This window comes from Procambarus clarkii, chromosome 57 (assembly GCF_040958095.1).
Source record: "Procambarus clarkii isolate CNS0578487 chromosome 57, FALCON_Pclarkii_2.0, whole genome shotgun sequence".
NCBI lineage: Eukaryota > Metazoa > Arthropoda > Malacostraca > Decapoda > Cambaridae > Procambarus > Procambarus clarkii.
Genome location: NC_091206.1, coordinates 6475404 through 6496765, shown reverse-complemented (window position 1 = coordinate 6496765; position 21362 = coordinate 6475404). Strand labels below are relative to the sequence as shown.

The 21362-nt window shown below is 37.7% G+C and overlaps 1 protein-coding gene across 1 annotated transcript; it reads left to right on the top strand.

Annotated features, from left to right (window-relative positions):
• The first annotated feature begins 3991 nt into the window (after positions 1-3991).
• Positions 3992-16958, top strand: LOC138353339 (transmembrane protein 258-like). Its single transcript, XM_069306224.1, has 4 exons — positions 3992-4012; positions 4180-4335; positions 9653-9790; positions 16902-16958. The coding sequence occupies exons 1-3, from the start codon at positions 4007-4009 to the stop codon at positions 9734-9736; spliced, it is 246 nt and encodes an 81-aa protein (XP_069162325.1). The 5' UTR covers positions 3992-4006; the 3' UTR covers positions 9737-9790; positions 16902-16958.
• Positions 16959-21362: the final 4404 nt, after the last annotated feature.

Below are 21362 nucleotides of genomic sequence, written 5' to 3'. Positions count from 1 at the left end.
TAGGGCTAATGAGATCTTTGTTTGGTCGAGCTAGGAATGGAGCTTGGTTGTGCTCTGGGACTGTTTAGCTTTGTGGGGGTTGGATGAGATGTATACTTGCTAGGCTTAAGGTTAGACAACTGGTCGGGGTCTGGTTACACAACTGGTCGAGCTTCGGTTACACAACTGGTCGGGCTCCGGTTAAATAACTGGTCGGGCTCCGGTTAAATAACTGGTCGGGCTCCGGTTATATTAACTGGTCGGGCTCCGGGGGTGTCACTGGGGCTGTGGGTTGTGCATGGTCAGGCTTCGGTTCGTGCATGGTTGTGCTTCAGCGGTTGTGTACTAGTGCTCTAGGTTTGTTTGCTAAGGCTCTATGTTTATATGTTTGCTAGAAATCCGGGTTTCTTTTTTTGTATATAGTTCAATTGTTTGCTATGGGTCAATAGTTGGTGTCTAGGGCAAGTGGAGGATTTTAGGTAGGGCTAATGAGATCTTTGTTTGGTCGAACTAGGAATGGAGCTTGGTTGTGCTCTGGGACTGTTTAGCTTTGTGGGGGTTGGATGAGATGTATACTTGCTAGGCTTAAGGTTAAACAACTGGTCGGGGTCTGGTTACACAACTGGTCGAGCTCCGGTTAAATAACTGGTCGGGATCCGGTTAAATAACTGGTCGGGCTCCGGTTAAATAACTGGTCGGGCTCCGGTTATATTAACTGGTCGGGCTCCGGGGGTGTCACTGGGGCTGTGGGTTGTGCATGGTCAGGCTTCGGTTCGTGCATGGTTGTGCTTCAGCGGTTGTGTACTAGTGCTCTAGGTTTGTTTGCTAAGGCTCTATGTTTATATGTTTGCTAGAAATCCGGGTTTCTTTTTTGTATATAGTTCAATTGTTTGCTATGGGTCAATAGTTGGTGTCTAGGGCAAGTGGAGGATTTTAGGTAGGGCTAATGAGATCTTTGTTTGGTCGAGCTAGGAATGGAGCTTGGTTGTGCTCTGGGACTGTTTAGCTTTGTGGGGGTTGGATGAGATGTATACTTGCTAGGCTTAAGGTTAGACAACTGGTCGGGGTCTGGTTACACAACTGGTCGAGCTTCGGTTACACAACTGGTCGGGCTCCGGTTAAATAACTGGTCGGGCTCCGGTTAAATAACTGGTCGGGCTCCGGTTATATTAACTGGTCGGGCTCCGGGGGTGTCACTGGGGCTGTGGGTTGTGCATGGTCAGGCTTCGGTTCGTGCATGGTTGTGCTTCAGCGGTTGTGTACTAGTGCTCTAGGTTTGTTTGCTAAGGCTCTATGTTTATATGTTTGCTAGAAATCCGGGTTTCTTTTTTTGTATATAGTTCAATTGTTTGCTATGGGTCAATAGTTGGTGTCTAGGGCAAGTGGAGGATTTTAGGTAGGGCTAATGAGATCTTTGTTTGGTCGAGCTAGGAATGGAGCTTGGTTGTGCTCTGGGACTGTTTAGCTTTGTGGGGGTTGGATGAGATGTATACTTGCTAGGCTTAAGGTTAGACAACTGGTCGGGGTCTGGTTACACAACTGGTCGAGCTTCGGTTACACAACTGGTCGGGCTCCGGTTAAATAACTGGTCGGGCTCCGGTTAAATAACTGGTCGGGCTCCGGTTATATTAACTGGTCGGGCTCCGGGGGTGTCACTGGGGCTGTGGGTTGTGCATGGTCAGGCTTCGGTTCGTGCATGGTTGTGGTTCAGCGGTTGTGTACTAGTGCTCTAGGTTTGTTTGCTATGGCTCTATGTTTATATGTTTGCTAGAAATCCGGGTTTCTTTTTTTGTATATAGTTCAATTGTTTGCTATGGGTCAATAGTTGGTGTCTAGGGCAAGTGGAGGATTTTAGGTAGGGCTAATGAGATCTTTGTTTGGTCGAGCTAGGAATGGAGCTTGGTTGTGCTCTGGGACTGTTTAGCTTTGTGGGGGTTGGATGAGATGTATACTTGCTAGGCTTAAGGTTAGACAACTGGTCGGGGTCTGGTTACACAACTGGTCGAGCTTCGGTTACACAACTGGTCGGGCTCCGGTTAAATAACTGGTCGGGCTCCGGTTAAATAACTGGTCGGGCTCCGGGGGTGTCACTGGGGCTGTGGGTTGTGCATGGTCAGGCTTCGGTTCGTGCATGGTTGTGGTTCAGCGGTTGTGTACTAGTGCTCTACGTTTGTTTGCTAAGGCTCTATGTTTATATGTTTGCTAGAAATCCGGGTTTCTTTTTTTGTATATAGTTCAATTGTTTGCTATGGGTCAATAGTTGGTGTCTAGGGCAAGTGGAGGATTTTAGGTAGGACTAATGAGATCTTTGTTTGGTCGAGCTAGGAATGGAGCTTGGTTGTGCTCTGGGACTGTTTAGCTTTGTGGGGGTTGGATGAGATGTATACTTGCTAGGCTTAAGGTTAGACAACTGGTCGGGGTCTGGTTACACAACTGGTCGAGCTTCGGTTACACAACTGGTCGGGCTCCGGTTAAATAACTGGTCGGGCTCCGGTTAAATAACTGGTCGGGCTCCGGGGGTGTCACTGGGGCTGTGGGTTGTGCATGGTCAGGCTTCGGTTCGTGCATGGTTGTGCTTCAGCGGTTGTGTACTAGTGCTCCAGGTTTGTTTGCTAAGGCTCTGTAATAAATAATAAATAAATAAATGTTTATTCAGGTAAAGTACATACAAGAGGTTATACATAAATTGATAGATTTATAGATAGAGCTAGTACATACAATGCCTAAAACCACTATTATGCAAAGCGTTTCGGGCAGGAAAAACATTAAAGACTAAAACTTAATACTAATTGAGATTAACGAATAAAATGTGTTGAGAACAAATAAAAATAAAAATATAAAAGGGGGGAACATGGCACAAAAAGCAGCGCAAATACAATTAGGTCGACAAACAGCGTTGTTTAAAAAAAAAAGACATGGGTTGACAGTATAGGGGTAAGGTAGGTTACAGGGAATTTATTAGGTAGTGCTTAGTTTTTATCTTAAACTGGTTGAGAGAGGTACAGTCTTTGACGTGATTGGGAAGGTCATTCCACATTCTGGGTCCCTTGATTTGTAGAGCTCCGTTTTATGTTTATATGTGTGAACTATATTTATATGTTTGCTTGAAATCCGGGTTTCTTTTTTTGTGTGTGTGTGTGTGTGCTGAAATAATATGAATAAAACAATTAACATCGTGTAGTGTACTCTATATATCAAAATATATTCCTTGAAACCCGTATCACTCAACAAAAAAATTGGGCTACTCTTATTACAAATTCGCTACTCTTTGACCGTCAGCTAGCTACTTTCAGCAATTTGTATCTAGCAACCCTGGTTGCAAAGCCACTAACACGCATAGTTTCGAGCAGGTTCATACTCTAACAGATAAAGATGAATAGGTATATGTAAGCAGAGTTTGATTTCATCATAATAACTACAATATAAATTCATAGTACTGATTACAGAATAAGGAAATATATATGTTTATCTCTCGATGTACTGAACGGGGTGAGAATAGCTTGAGCTACCTCATCCCTTTGTGTGTGTTTTACCTCAATAAACTTATTTCAATTTCAATTTCTACAGAACAAATCCAACAATGAGAAAATCACTTGAAAATGTGGGTTTGAAAACCAACAACTTTGCCATAAGTGTACGAGAGCTTTTACCCCCTCAACAGCTGTCCGGTGGGTGGCGGCGTGTCATTGGTGGACCGTGTCAACAACAACTCCTGCTAAGATGGTTGGTGTTTCTTCTCATTTCTTTTTTATATTCCACCTTTTATAATCGTAAATTTGTGTAGTTGTCACTATTGATGTTTACATTTTAGATCAACTGTAGGTCTTCACTGTTTGAGTTTAGATCACTGTCTTTAAAACGAGTGAAGGAGTCTTGTGTTTAGGGCATCTCGCTGTTTAGATGAATTTGATGATTTTACCTGAGGGCCACTACAGGAGGGCGAGGACAGGAAGCCGGCGGCTTTTCGAAGGGCCCCCCGTGTTTGACTTGATCTGTACTTTAAAATTTAAAAGTTTTCAATATACAAATGAAGGTAATTGCAGAAGGCCTATTGGCCCATACGAGATATCCAAAAACACTGTACAGTAACGTGGTTTTAGTTAGCATAGAATTTAATATTCATTACAAAATTGGGAAGTGTTTAATTTTTTATACAACTCTTGTCTACTACTTGTCTTTAAACAAACTGATTATTTTCAGATTGGAATAGAATCAATGTCAAGATATGTCTCCCCGGTGAATCCGGCTATTTACCCACATCTCACCTTGGTGCTTATGAGCATTGGCATCTTCTTCACTGCCTGGTTCTTTGTTTATGAAGTTACATCAACCAAGCTCACCAGAGACTTTTTTAAGGTACAGTTAGTTTAGTTCATTTATTATGCACCCCATACCCATCTTGTGGGCGGTAGTGGAAAGGGTTACAGAGGCACATAATGGGCTCAGGGACTGAACCCCACAATTCATTTAGCTAAGCAAGTTACAATCTTGAGCTAGTTACAAAACTCAATATAAGTCGTCACATCAACAATGGGTTCGAGATCAACCTCAAGTACAGGTTCGATCTCGAACCCATTGTTGATGTGATGACTTATATCGAGTTTTGTAACTAGCTCAAGATTGTAACTTGCTTTAAGGTACAGTTCTATGCATTTTAAGTTTTATATTGCAATTGTGTATCTGGATGACAAACATATTAAATAATTTTGCGTTGTTGGTATAGGCAGCTTGGATCAGTCTCATGCAGATTTTCAGTTCCCAGTAGATGCTTTTTACCATGCAATAATTAGAAAATAAAATAACATAATTAGAAAACTTAAATAATATATTTATTCATTAATGTAATAAGAGTATGACTTGGTGTATGTAATGTGATTTTACTTGATGTGCCTAACCATCTCAGAAACTTTGGTACTGTACTATTGTAAATTAGATATTGTCTACATGTTTAAAAGCTAATTCACTGAATTAGTGAATGTGACTGTATGTGAATGTGACTACAGTAGTGCCTTATATGTTCAGTATTCTTATTCCGTAATTATTACTTTACTTTAAATATTTCCTTTGAAATGCCTCCAAGTTGGCCAAGACAGATCTCAAAAATTTTATGGTTAGTGTGCTATCCTAGTATCATTTGATTTTAGATATTCCATAAATAGATCTTTAATATATACTGTAATGAAATATAGTGCTTTTAAAACAAAATTAACTTATCTTTCCATTGTTGATTAAACTTTGTGCTTGATTTAAATTTTGAGTGCTGCATTACTATTTACCATTTGCTTACCTGAAGTGATACTACAGTATTGTATTAATTTTAGTCACATATGGAATAGCAGTCATCATTGATTTAATTTTCAAAACTATAGTAAAACATTAATGTTTCAGCTTATACAAGCCCGTTGTTATTTTCTATGAATTGCCTTTTTTACTGCATTTCTTGCCATGTTACATTAGTTTCACACAGTGACCAGATTTTTCTATTTAATTTCCTCTTGAATCTTGTTGTGCAATTCCAAAAGCACTTGAAGACAAAAATAATTCTTTCTAAATGAGTTAAAACTAAGGAATACAGTATGTATTTGGAGAAAATACTGTATTAGAAATAAAAATTCAATATTTTTGTACTTATACAGAATTTCAAAATGATTAAATTCTAATTTTAATACAAGTTCCCCAAATGTAGATAAAATCAAGCCATTATTTTCTGTTTTCTTTGTAGAATTTAAGATAAATGTTAATAAATGTGGGTGATTGGATAAAGTACCAAAAATGGCTTCAAAACTTAATATTTTGAATATACTGTACTGTGTTATATATTTTTGGCTGTGATACAGTAGTGCCAAATGCTCCAAGACGTTTCTAATTAACACTTTGCCATACCCGGCAGACAACAACACTCCAATGTTTATTTTCTGACCTCAATTTTCGTGCTACGTCTATTTTAGTATCAAATTGCAATAGAATGCTCTAGAAGGATATATACATATAAGGTAAAATAGAAGAACAGCATTACCAATACTATAAGATAAAGTACACGGTCATGTGAAAAAAACGGCTTTGCGTCAATGTTTACAGTCGTTATTCATTCCTGACATTATTTGTTACACTATTTCATTCGTTTTTGTCTTGTTTCCTTCATAAGTGTCTATACCACAATATCATATGTATAAAAAATCAATAAACTTATCTTACCACCCAATGATGTTTGTAGAGCAAACCCCTCCATCTGCTCCAGGAAAGGATATTTCCTGAAGTTGCTCAACAGATGTTTTATAGGTGGAGGGGATGGTGGGTAAGCATTACTGCTTAGCCACCCAGTATTTCCTCTTGCAATGGTAGAAGCCGGAGCACAGGGCAGCACAGTACCACACCACACAACTTGCAGTTGGTGTCCTTCCTTTTACCAGACTTGTAGCAGACATGACACCTCAGAGCTTTCTCGATGCAAATTAGGGAATGGTTGAAGTTCTTGTTCAGATGTTCGGGTTTATCATAATATGAGGTCTTCACCAAGTGGCAGCACCACTAGGAGTTGTCTGAAACTCATCTCCCGAGTCCGGTGATGATTCTTGACTTTGCTTTGAAGAAGGGAAGAGTGGCCGCCTCACACCTGATGGTCAGGGTGATGCAACATTGTCACCAGTACAACTGCTGTCGTCCTCATGTAGATCAAGAGCATGTATGATGTCATTTTTGTGAGGCCAATCTTTATACTGTACTCAAAGTTTACTAGTGAACAAATGACTACTACTTCGTTGATCTGGAGGAATGAGTTTCTTGGTATCTGTTGTGTAGTACTGGTATAACACAAAAGCATTATGGATAGCCATTTGCAGAAAGTAGAATGTGATTTTCTTTGTCCACTTGTGACATTTCGGTGTGAACTGATAATATTTTACCATTTGGTCGAAGTAATAACACCTTTCATATGGTTATTGTAGTCGTAGATTGCCTTTGGTTTATTCAGTGACCTGTTGCAATGAAGATGTTCCGTCACGTTTGCATACTATTTTTCCTTCTTTCCACTTCTTGTGTATCTACATTGTGGCAAGTTGAGGTGAGTGAAACAACTCGCTTATCTTTCCACGGAATTATAAAAGTACTGTACCTGTATTGTCTTTCCATCGGAATACAGTATTGTCTACAGGAAGTTTCCTCTTTGCTTCAAGCTGAAGATCTTTGGGTGCACCATGCTGGAATCTGAGAGTACCACAGGTGTATATACTGTACCTTGTTCAAGCACCTGTTCACTAAGTTGAACCAAGTTATAGTAGTTATCCAGATATAAATGGTAACCGTTGTTCTTCAGTGGTGTAATCAAACCAATCATCATTTCAATTGGTATCTTCCCAATTTTTGCAAACACTTGAATCAAAGACGTAACCAGTCTGATTCAGCTAATATGTACAGCTTTAATCCATACTTATCAGGTTTATTTCGATTATAAACTTTTAAAGTTAATCGGCCCCTCCATGACACTGTGCCTTCATCCAAACATGGTTTCTGAGGAATGTAGTATGTTTTGAATTTATTTTTTAAATATTCTATTACTGTTCTAACTTTTATGAGTTTGTTCGTATTGTCTTCGGGAATGACATTATTGTTAGGAGTATGAAATTACCTAGCAATCGTTACATGTCGCTTTGCAGTCGTACCTTCTTTCAATACTTGTATATGCCAGATTTTACCTGTTTGCCAATACATACACATCATTGGCATCTTCACAATTCCCATCAAGATTGTCAGTCCCAAATATCTGACAAGCTCTTTTGCATTCACTTCATCCCACTCATTCTTTGCTTGGTTAGAAGCAATGGACATGCTTTGTGATGCATACAAGTTTATTTCATATGCCAAATTTTTTCAGTAAATCTCACATAATAATAACTGAATAAATCCCAGAGGAGTGGTTGGTACTAGGACAGTCAAGCCTGGTGTTCCAGTAAAACTCTGAACAAATGGTGCAGTGTTGTCAGTAGACCAGCTTCACTAGAACTGATGCGTGGGGTATTAGTGGTAAATGAAGGACCTGCACGTGGGGCTGTATCAATAACCACATCAACATCACGCCCTCCATTTTTGCATCTCATCCTCAGCTGCTGTTTCAGTTTCTACCACGTCACTATCAACATCACTGTCACTTTCTGCAGTGTTTCACTGCCTGGAAATTCATCAACTACAGCCAGAAATTTTGTTTTGAGAGTTTCACTTTTTCATACATTTTGTATACACTTGATAGCTTCTCCCTCGTACGTGTTTCACTGTTTTCGTGATGGATTTGCTCTTGATCACTATCCATCTTGGAGTAAATTTAGCGTTTATAAAGGCAGTAACAAAAAACCTGAGGAAAACAGGAAACGGCACACATTTTGACATTGAGGAGAGAGATGCGTGTTGTAGCGAGATGATCAACTGACCTGTACCAAGAGGATCAGAGGGAATTTGATGAATGCATACAAAATACTGGGAGAGAATAGACAAGGTGGATAAAAACAACCCTTTTAAATAATGAAAATAAGAAGACAAAACAAAGGTGGAAGTTGGAAAAAGAAAACAATTCAGGTGTCAGTAATACTCTCTATAGGTTTTAAAAAATTGGAATGCAATGAAAGTGTAAATTGTGGAACCCATCTCCAGCCACAACTCACAGGGGCCAGATATAATACAGTAGAGAATTCGAACATCAATCCCTTGAGGTTACTATCAGGCAAACACTATTAGACATTGCTGCTGCACATTCACTACCCCATTTAAAGCTGGAGAAGTTGCTGACCACAGAGAATCTGCAGAGAGCTTTCATCTGAATCCATTCAATAAAACTTGTAATTACTACGGCCCCTTAAAATCCCTCGGTTGTACTCCCTGGGGTGTGGACAAGAAATGCTGTATCATAATTTACATCTGGAGAAAAGACAGATATTAGAGATTCCAAAACCATGCACACAAATAATTACTTTAAAAGGCTAGCAGGCAAGGCAGAATGTACAAAATAGTTCCACTAAAAAGTAAAGGGCATATTAAGTACTCGGGAATCATTTTTATGAACATTAAGAGTCCAAGGCTATTCAACACCTTCCTTGTAAATACAGTATAAGAGGCTTAACTAACTTTTGACATCCAAGAGAGACTTTGGTAAACACCTTTTAATAGGTACATTATGAATCGGGATGATTCCTGTATCAGATGGCGTCCAATGACCTGCTTGACCAGATCGTCAGCCAGGAGGCCTAGTCAGACACTGGACTACAAGGACATCAATCCTTGAAACTACAAGACAAGCACCACCACAATTTTACTACCCACCAGATATAAGAAATATTGCTTTAACGCAAGTGGAGATTTTCAGAAGATACCTTAATTGATAAAGTCCATCCAGGAAGTTGCAGATTAGCCAGGCTCAAATGGATGTGTGAGCCTGTGTGCCTCCTCTCAGATCAAGTTACAGTATCGCAAACCCAGTCGAGCCCAGTTTCGGTTCCCTCAGTCAGCCTGACCTACTCTCAATGATGGCACAATCTTTTCTTCAATTATCCATAATTGGTTATTTGGGCAACCAGAGGCACCAATATACAGTACAGTATCTGGATAATTGGGGTTGCTCTGTACTAATATATACACAGGGAATGAATGACAGCATGATATAAAGTTCTGTTTTATATTTTGCTTTCAGGAATGTTTGATTGCCCTTGTTGCCTCTGTATTTATGGGCTTTGGTATCCTGTTTCTGTTGCTGTGGGTAGGAATATATGTATGAAGACAAGGATGATTTACCATAGGTATAAGACAAGTTTAGAAGATGATTTAAAAGGTGAGTTATACCAGTTTATAAAATATTTATAGGTTGACTTAACATTTTCACGTGCTGTATATACAGTTAATGTACACAGAAATTATGAAAATAATTATTTCACAAACTGTATTGCCATTATTAGCCACTGTACTTGTTAAATGTTTTACAAAAAATCATTGCAATTTAAGAATTTCTGTCCTTGCTATATGACCCACCTCCCACCACCGCACATAGTTAACCAAAGTAGTGTTCACAACCAACTCTACCATACACACATCTTTGTGTGGAAGAGAGTAGGAAAGATCTTTAGTGAAGTATTCACCTTGTTCACCCCCATGCTGAGGTTAGATGGACATTCAGTGCTGAATCTGGTGGGATAGTCTTTACATTGGCTGAACATAGCTAGAGTAATCAGGATAGACTTTCTTCTTAGCAGGTAGAGATAGCCTTCATGAATGCCATAGCATTCACTATGTCTGATTTGATACTTGTTCAAGGAGTCTCCAACTTTCCTTCTAGGTATACATAATAATGTGACACAGGAAAGTTCCCACTGAGTTGGAGATTGAGTTTTGTACTTCCTGTCCCTAAACCTCGATGAAACCACATTTTTCCTCGACCTAAATATGTCGACCTCTTTTTTCAATTTAAGGCAGCATGTAAGGATAAAATCCATATACTTGATAAAATGCATGTCTTGAGTGAAGGATGTCCATTTTTATTAACGCTTCTCACGAAGTGCAAGTTCCAAGTCTGAGTTGTTACGCAATTCTTATATTTGGAGGAAGGCATTGTACAGAGGAGTATTCCAAGTGTTACCACTCTTTCCTGCTCTAGTTAATAGATTATAGTTACCCCAGCTTGTGTTGCTAGCATCCTGTTTATGAGGACCTGAATTTTTTTTTAACGTGTAACAAGTTCAGAACTATTTTGCTGCTTACAGCTTTCCAGGATGGAATTCTGCATCGTTTTTGGACACAGTTGGTTATTCCTTTGGTTTCCATTAAACATTTTGTTGGGAGTAGGGCTGCCATTTTGTGGCAACTTTGTGGGCTACAACCTTCTTAGAAGTCCACATCTTGCTGAGCAAGATGTGGTTATGAACGTTATTAATTCCCTGCTTTTATATGGGGAAGATTTAAAGTGTCTGCTCTTAGCATTTATACTATATGCAGGTCTGCCTCTTTCTCCTCCTCCTGTCCTGACTGATGGCCGACCTTTTTGTCCAGCTTATGTTTGCTTAGCCTCCCATCCTTCCCTGCTGGTTGGGACCCCAGAATGGCCTTGGCTAGTTGACCTATTGGTGCTGGCAGTTGCAATATCTGTTCCTGCCATGGTTTTCTGGAGCCTACTTGTGCTAATACCATCATGTACTGTATTTGTGGAATGATTTGTAGTTGTTGAACTTTGTTCCTGGTATTCTATCCCTTCTTCTTTCCTGGTCTTTGGTTCTTGAGTGTGATGTATGCTCTATCTATGGTCCTTTCTCTTCTGTGATAAAGGTGTACAGTATCTCAGGATTTTGTTAGTATTTGTGTTCTATGTTTACCCTTTGTTCTCTTTTTACAGCTTTGTTTCTGGGCATGAGTGGTTGTTCCTCCTGTGGAGGCTTCCTTTTCTTGTTCTTCAGCCCAGTATGTGTTGGGTGCTACCTCTCTCCTCCCCGGGTATTTTTCAATTTTGTTCGTGGCTTAGAAACATCCCCGTTCTCATGTTTCTTCAGTCGTCTTCCTCTGATTCTTAGCTGTTAGGGCTGGCCTTGGGTTCTGCTTGTGTGATATGGTGGTAACACACACACACACACACACTCCACTCACTCACTCACTCACTCACTCACTCACTCACTCACTCACTCACTCACTCACTCACTCACTCACTCACTCACTCACTCACTCACTCACTCACTCACTCACTCACTCACTCACTCACTCACTCACTCACTCACTCACTCACTCACTCACTCACACCTGAGTGAAAAAACTTCACTTGAAAAAGGTGACACCCCTAGGGTGAACACTTGCAGCAGAGGAGCTCCAGCATATTTCAACAATCCTAAGTATTGTAGTACAGGTTGATGGTAGTGAGTGATGTCCCAGAGAACATAAAGGTATAGTGCTCTTGAAAAATAGGTGAGATAACAGGAAAGTGCTAAGGGAAGTGAAAAATCGGATGAGAAAAAGTTGCCCTAGTGTTTACAGTACAGAGAAGAACATTCAAGATGGCCACTGGCAAGGGGAAAAACAAAACAGAGCTTGATTTTGAGGGATTCAATGAAGAAAGCATTGATATTAGTAGTCTACATAACAAGTTGGTAAATTTAGATACTATAGTGAACTCTCATGTAGAAATAATTAGTAAATTGAAAGAAAGTAATGACCATTTGAATAGCAAAGTTTTATGTCTTGAGGGTTTAGTGAAAGACTTGCGCAAGGATAAGAATCAATTGGAAACAAATTGCAAAGCCATGGAAGAAGAAAATAAACTCTTAAAAATAGCTTTGGAAGAAGTTAAAGTAAATTTAAACATAAATGACTACAATAGGTTAGGCAAGGAAATTCAACAGGAGAAACAGCTTTTGTCAGCACAGATGGAGGAAGTTACACAGGGAATAGAACAGTGCAAGAAAGATATGCAACTCACTTATGCACAAGTGGCCAAGGAGAAGGAAAAAATAGAAGAAGCAGTAAAGGAAGTCAAACACTGCAGCAACCAAGATAAAACAAACATTAGGCTAGAAGTGAGGAAAGAATTGGCATCTAACCCGAAGTTGGTGCAAAACACAGTTGACCGGAGTAAGTCCCTGATCATTTTTGGCTGCAAAGAAAAGGCGATAACATCTAGGTCAGAAAGAGCTGTAGAAGAAGCTAAAGTAGTAGATAAAATTGTTGGCCTCGTGGAAGGTCTTACAAACAGAGAGAATGTGTGCGACTACAGGAGAATAGGCAGGTACGTAAAAGGGAAAGATCGACCTTTGAGGATCACCCTAAACGGTGCCAAACAGATGGAAGAAGTACTAAGGAATGCTAGAAAATTGCAAAGGGATGAGGATGGGAAAGGGTGGTCGTTAAGACGAGATCTTTCAAAAGAAGATAGAGAGAAGCTGAAACTGAACCTCGCCGAGGCAAAACATTTAAATGAGAGCAGGAATGAAGAAGAAATAAATTCTTTTTTCTACAAAGTGATAGGGGTAGGCAAACCAGTAAAGTGGTACATAAAGGCAAACCAACAAAATCAATAGAGAGGGGGGGAGTGAAGAATAAGGAGAGGGGGAACAAGTTCCTGAAGATTGCATACACCAACATAGATGGAGTGAGATCGAAGATACTGGAGTTAAGTGATGTAATACAGCTGCAGACACCAGACATTGTTGCACTCACGGAGACAAAACTTGAAGATGTAATTTTAAATGAGGTCATATTCCCAAGGGGCTACTCAATTTGGAGACGGGACAGAAAAATTAGGAAAGGCGGTGGCGTTGCTGTGCTGGTAAAAGAACACCTAAAGGTGAAGGAAATAATGACTGCCAATCCACAAGAAGTTGACATAATAGCACTAGAGATCTGCTATGAGGATGATAAACTAATGATGATAAATGCATATAGTCCACCGCCAAGCAGCACATGGTCAAAGGAGGAGCTAGATAGTAAACGTGAAGGTCTTATAACAATAATGAGAGAGATTATAGCGAGAGCGGATAACGATAGATCACGACTGTTGATAGTCGGTGACTTCAACTTGAAGTCCATAGACTGGGAAGCATATGAAGCTAAAACAGAAGATTTTTGGACCTGTAAATTTGTAGACCTCATCCTGGAAACATTCTTGCATCAACATGTTAAACAAGCTACGAGGATGAGGGAAGGGGACGTTCCCTCCATGCTAGATTTGATATTTACCAGGAAGGAGGAAGAGATATTTGACATTCAGTACCTTCCTCCCATGGGTAAAAGTGACCATGTCTTTTTGGGAATAAAGTATGCAATGCGTTATAAGCTGGAAGAAAATAAGGAGGTTGAAGCAGTTGAAAAACCAGACTTCAGGAGAGGACATTATGGTGACCTTAGAAATTTTTTTAGTGAGTATAATTGGACAGACTTGATGCTAGGCAAGGAAGTGAATGAGATGTATAGCAAGTTTTGTGAAATATATGATAAAGGCACAAAAAAATTTATACCAAAACAGAGATGCAGAACTAGGAAACAGGATTGGTTCAATAGAAATTGCGAGAGGGCTAGAGACCGAAAGACACAAAAATGGAATCAATACAGGAAGAGGCCGAACCCCCAAACATACCAGCGATACAAAGATGCAAGAAACAACTACACGGCAGTGAGGAGAGAGGCAGAAAGAAATTTTGAAAAAGGGATTGCGGACAAATGTAAAACAGAACCAGGTCTATTCTATAAATTCATAAACAACAAATTGCAGGTAAAGGATAATATTCAGAGGTTGAAAATGGGAAATAGATTCACGGAAGATGAAAAGGAAATGTGTGAAACACTAAACGAAAAGTTCCAAAGTGTGTTTGTACAAAATGAAATCTTTAGGGAACCAGATACAATAAGAATTCCAGAGAACAACATAGAACACATAAAGGTGTCTAGAGACGAAGTGGAAAAAATGCTAAAGGAGCTCGGTAAGAACAAAGCAGCTGGTCCAGATGGCGTTTCACCATGGGTTCTGAGAGAATGTGCATCTGAGCTCAGCATTCCACTTCACCTGATCTTTCAGGCATCCCTGTGTACAGGAATCGTAGCAGACGGGTGGAAACAGGCTAACATAGTTCCAATCTACAAAAGTGGCAGCAGGGAAGACCCCCTCAATTATAGACCTGTATCATTGACAAGTGTAATAGTGAAAGTATTGGAAAAACTAATCAAAACTAAATGGGTAGAACACCTAGAGAGAAATGATATAATATCAGACAGTATGGTTTTCGATCTGGAAGATCCTGTGTATCGAATTTACTCAGTTTCTATGATCGAGCCACAGAGATATTACAGGAAAGAGATGGTTGGGTTGACTGCAACTATCTGGACCTAAAAAAGGCTTTCGACAGAGTTCCACATAAGAGGTTGTTCTGGAAACTGGAAAATATTGGAGGGGTGACAGGTAAGCTTCTATCATGGATGAAAAATTTTCTGACTGATAGAAAAATGAGGGCAGTAATCAGAGGCAATGTATCAGAATGGAGAAATGTCACAAGTGGAGTACCACAGGGTTCAGTTCTTGCACCAGTGATGTTTATTGTGTACATAAATGATCTACCAGTTGGTATACAGAATTATATGAACATGTTTGCTGATGATGCTAAGATAATAGGAAGGATAAGAAATTTAGATGACTGTCATGCCCTTCAAGAAGACCTGGACAAAATAAGTATATGGAGCACCACTTGGCAAATGGAATTTAATGTTAATAAATGTCATGTTATGGAATGTGGAATAGGAGAACATAGACCCCACACAACCTATATATTATGTGAGAAATCTTTAAAGAATTCTGATAAAGAAAGAGATCTAGGAGTGGTTCTAGATAGAAAACTATCACCTGAGGACCACATAAAGAATATTGTGCAAGGAGCCTATGCTATGCTTTCTAACTTCAGAATTGCATTTAAATACATGGATGGCGATATACTAAAGAAATTGTTCATGACTTTTGTTAGGCCAAAGCTAGAATATGCAGCTGTTGTGTGGTGCCCATATCTTAAGAAGCACATCAAAAAACTGGAAAAGGTGCAAAGACATGCTACTAAGTGGCTCCCAGAACTGAAGGGCAAGAGCTACGAGGAGAGGTTAGAAGCATTAAATATGCCAAAACTAGAAGACAGAAGAAAGAGGTGATATGATCACTACATACAAAATAGTAACAGGAATTGATAAAATCGACAGGGAAGACTTCCTGAGACCTGGAATTTCAAGAACAAGAGGTCATAGATTTAAACTAGCTAAACACAGATGCCGAAGAAATATAAGAAAATTCACCTTCGCAAATAGAGTGGTAGACGGTTGGAACAAGTTAAGTGAGAAGGTGGTGGAGGCCAAGACCGTCAGTAGTTTCAAAGCGTTATATGACAAAGAGTGCTGGGAAGACGGGACACCACGAGCGTAGCTCTCATCCTGTAACTACACTTAGGTAATTACACCCCACCCACCCACCCACCCTGTGCCTTGTAAATAATTTGGTCTGGTTTAAGGTTCAAGTCTTGGCCAGGGAGGATTAACTGAGTGACAATCCTTAATTGTTTGCCTCCTATTCATCCAGTAATAGATAGGTACCTGGTTGTTAACCAATTGGTGGGTTGTGTTCAAGGAAAACCAGTAGGGATAAGGCTTACCATGAGCTATGGAATAGGGAAAGCTCTCGGCATGCTAACAAAAGTCAGAAGTAGATATGCACCTGTACCCACCAGGTCACTCTGTGGTTGCTCAAGCAGTTACGCGGGAGACTGAACTACACTTGTGGTCTGTGTACGTATGTTGTCTTTGTATACTCTACAGGCTGCTGAAGTGCGACCTGTTGACATATCAGCAGGATCTGAGCTTGTTTAAGCTTTTTTTATTATTGTTGCCACTAACAGCTTAAAATTTTGATGCTATGTATTGTCATTGTAAAGGTGATAAAGCTCTTAGTTTTCTATAGTCCGCATTGACTGTTGGATTACGCTTGTTACACTCCCTCTGTACATATTATGGTTCTTCTGGTCGAGTTCGGGTTTTCTTCCGTTTTCCGGTTGCTGGTCTGAGACGGGCAAAGCCCTTTATTAGTGCAGTATAGAACTGCACTAATAAATAATGTTAGCTGTGGCTTATCACAAGTCCCCACACTACATCATGGAGGCCTCTACTTTTAATTAAATAAAGAGGACTAAATAAGAACTCCTAAATAAAGCTTTTAGGGCCTACATGAGTCTATGAAGGCTTTTCCCCCTCCTTAAATGTTTCTACCATAATTGTATGTGCTTATTGGTGTTAATGACCTCATTAGTGCCAAGGGGTATTTTATCGATAATGTATCACTGTTCATAAGTTTATCATGTAAGTGCAAGTGGATAACATAAATAAATTGGACAGGAGTTTGAGCAAAAGATATGTATTTAATGTAGGTATGCATTTATCTCTTTCAGAACCCAATGCATTCCAGGGACTTTTGGTTTGTTTGATGAAATAAATAACTTCTTAACCTTCTTGTATCATTGACCAGTTTATAAAACTTTAAGGTAAAGGAAAACAAATTAAAGATCAACATTTTTATTGAGATGAGAATATCTACTGTAGTTCTTCAAATTATATTTTTGACAAAATTCTGTACAGTACATAAAAGTTGCAGAATGTAACTTTGTATTTACTATGCATATCTTGTACACATTATCAGCATATTTTGTTTAGTGCATTAACCAACAAATTTATCAATTTTATGTAAAGTACTGTACTTTCCACAATCAACAAAGTTATACCCAATAGGTCCATGCACATATAATTTTACGACACATTAAAATGCCAAACAAATGCATAAGTACTTTAACCCGACACCTCTATTACATCTGATTAATGTCAATAGGTTCTAACAATTCTCTCTCAAATGAACACACATCTACTGTTGACCCAAAATGTATCCCTTAAACAATAATACTGGCCTAGTGTGTCTCCCATCTGAAGAGCCCACACATGGATTCCAGTTATGACTAATCAAATCACCAGGTGACCCATCTCGGTGTCCAACCTGGTGACCTGTTCACCTGCATAACATTTGCATACAAAAATATCACTATCCCCTCTTGGGATGAGCGAGGTAAGGCAACACTGTGCGACATTTTGTAACCTTTGAAGTTGAAATAAATGTTTATAAATATATAATATAAACATGTATGTGCAAGGCAGTGGCTGAAAAGCTAAATTAACTTGATAATTAACTTTTTTTCAATGATTCACTCTTATACTTTGATAAGATACATTCAGTATAGTACTTCTGATAGGGATTTTCTATATTCACACAAAGTTACAGCCACTAGGATAATTGCCCATTTAAATTGAAGGCAAACCTTGCTTACTAGTGCAATGTCACAGTTCTCCCTAAAAATCATGACTAATAAATATAATATATATATATATATATATATATATATATATATATATATATATATATATATATATATCTTAATTATAATTTATTTACATTTATTTTCACTGTCAGGTTACAGGACTGTCCTGAGTACTACGAGCATCACAATAACAATAATATCAATACACAGAGTAATCACACTAACGTGACTGCATCGATGAGAAAATCCGTAGGAGCAGTGATAAGGGTTTGAACCTATGCGGTGGGTGTTCCCACACGCTAGCAACTAAATCATGACATGGTATAATGATTGCAACTCTTGTACCATGTCGTGGTGTAGTCGTTAGAAGCGTGTGCATGGGAATATCCACCGCATTGATTCGAACCCTCATCACTGCTCCTGTGGATTTTCTCTAATATAAATATTACAATTGCACCAACATATACATATTAATTTAACTTGTGTTAAGCAGCCTCCTGAAATATGCTACAAATATATTTTGCACTAATCACAGAATTTAACCGATTAAAAAAAAAGATGAAATAACATGCTAATAATTTATAACCCTTGTTAATTAACTGTATGTTAAGTATTTAGCTCACTAAATAATCAAATTTAATTAACTTTGAGTGGAAAGATGCTCTCTTGATAATACAAGGATAGGCCACTATCTTTGTGATAAATATTAAATCTCATTTTTTAACAGCAATATATTAATGATGTTCATATTAGACATTATATTAAATTTAAGACCTTTTCCCCTAAACCTTAGGATTGAAGACCCATTTTGATCCTTCCATATGAGTGTTGATATCCAAAATTGACAACATACAGTACATTGTCCCTACAAAATTCATGAAAATTGAGACCATAAAAAGACACTTCACTTCTTACTGTAAATATTTCATTGCCAAACATTAGTTTTAACAAATGGGTTACATAAATTTTAACTTTTACAGATTAAGAGTACATGTATCACGGGAAGAGAGTAGCGAGGTATTTAGAAATGCACATTAACCTTTACACTGTGAAGTTAGTTAATATCAATGTCCCTTTTCCTACCATGTTTAAAAAAAAAGTAAAATTAGATCTTCAAATTAAAAATATTCACTCTTTGTTACCAAGTATTTGTACATATTGCAAGTAAACATGGTAATATAATATTCCTATTTCCAGAGATATAACAACATATCTTAAAATATTAAATAAAAAAAAAAAAAAAAAATGTTGTCTCCTGTATGTTTTCTCACCAAACAATTAGCTGCCATTTGATTATTTTAGTCAGGTTGATGGAATTCCATGGAAATTAAACCATTTGCCATTGGTGGTTTGAGATGCTAGTAAGATATACAATGACCATTGTGGCACAAAACCACACATCAAAGTATTATGACCCACCAATCTTTAGGTTATGGCATTATAAAATGGTTTAGTCTATAAAAGTTTTTAATGGAAGCGTAAGGATTAAAACTGGTCATTCATTAGCTTTCTATAGAGAACTAGTGTTAGGAATTTTGATTCACAGAAGTGATAAAATGTAATAAAGGATGATAATGTGCCGGTAGAATAAAGACTGTAAATTAGTCTAAAGCACAAATTGGACATTTCTTGGCCTAAAATAATATGGACATTTCTTAAACTAGTCCACATCATTTTTTATTTGGGGAAAAGGCACATGGATTCTATGCAAATTTAGGGTGCATACAGAGCATATTCCTAATTGGTGATTACTTGACTAGACTTCATAAAACAAAATACCAATAATGAAAGGGGTAAACATGTTTTGCAAAATACACATTATCTGCCAAAAATGAATTATAGTTTCATTACAAGCATGAGATCATGCTATAAGTATATAACTGATTCACATAAAATATACATGCAAAAACAAGTAAGAGGACATTGAAATATTTTTATCTAAGTGCTTGTGCTCTCTTGACATTAACACTTACATTAATAATGTAATTCTTATAACCTGTTCTTTTTTTTCTTTTAAGAAATTGAGTTTCATTAGTTCTTTTTTTTTCCCAAGGGTTATGAACAGCTCGGATCAGTTTCAATTATTCTTGATGAACTGTTTTTTTAATATACAGTAGCTTATATATGTCAATACTGTACTTCAACACAAATCAATTGCTAATTATATGCTTACAGTTCCCTACAAAGTTAAGTGTACAATGACAGCTTCTACCACTTCTTGAGGTGAGAGGCTTCATAATTACAGTAAATATTAGAAAATCTAAACCTATTCCCACAACAAAAATTATGGATGGTATTCATCTAATTCTACCACAAAAGGCTTTTCTTCCTCAAGCAGTTGAATGGATGATTATAGGAATTGTGGAAATTGCTGAATTACGTGTAACAAGAAATCAAGATAAAAACATTAGAAGCCAGCAAAGCTATTGAGCTAATTTGGCATTTTATGAACTCTAAAAGTCTTAGTTCATGACATAAATTATAATTAATTTCACACACATTGGTGACTACATTTTTATACCCATGAATGGGTGATTTAGTTGTATCTTATGTAAGTCATAAATGTGTAGTACTGTACTTCTTATGTCTGTTACATTAACAAGGAAAGCTTGTCTAGCTGTACTGTGTTGATGTTGATAGGTGTAGGTGATACGAACATGAACAAATTTTGAAGCATTGTCTGAAAATGCTACATGGCTTTAAACATTTATAATTAAAAACATAATCTTCAGTTACCTATGTGTACAATATTTTGTTTTAATAACCAAAAAAACTTGCAAATTTAGTAGTACTCTGCATTAAAATGAGGTAAATTATTTTTTACTAATAAATACAGTACTAGTAAGGTGAGAGTTCAGCTGGCAATCAATTTCCAATTGTTGCTGGTTAATAGATATTCTGCAAATATACTAAACAGATCTTTGTTGCAACTAAAGCACTAATACTTTTTTGCGTTAATAAAGACAACTACCGCAATAGTTAAATCAATGAACATATTACAAATTAAGCCTTTAATTACCCTATTTCATGAAATCTGCACTTGGATCACTAATATTACCATTCCAGGATTTATGCATTGAATCATTCTCTGGAGTGAACTACAAAGAAATCTAAAACATTTCAGTTCCAGCTAATAAAGCATCATTCAATAAAATATATCTATATGAAGTAAGCATACCATTTTAATCACATTGTAAATGTGTGTGTTCACAAAAATTATATAAAATAATTTGCAATATATATATGCCAATCATGAGCTGAAAAGTTTCACAATCATATAAAAAGTTTCATTACTTGACAAACAAACCATGTAGTTATCTTTAAAAAAATGTTTGCTTTACATTTCTAAAATGCATAAGCTAACTGTTGCAACATAGGTATAAAAAATAAGAGTATCTGCAGTCAACAAATACAGTAGACTTTTTTGTTTTTAAAGTTGAAATGACTTTCAAGTGTTCTATTATATTTTGAGATTCAGTTTTTTGCTCACATTATTGTCCTTTAGGACACTATTTTTACAAGAATACTCGGTTATTATTAAGAATA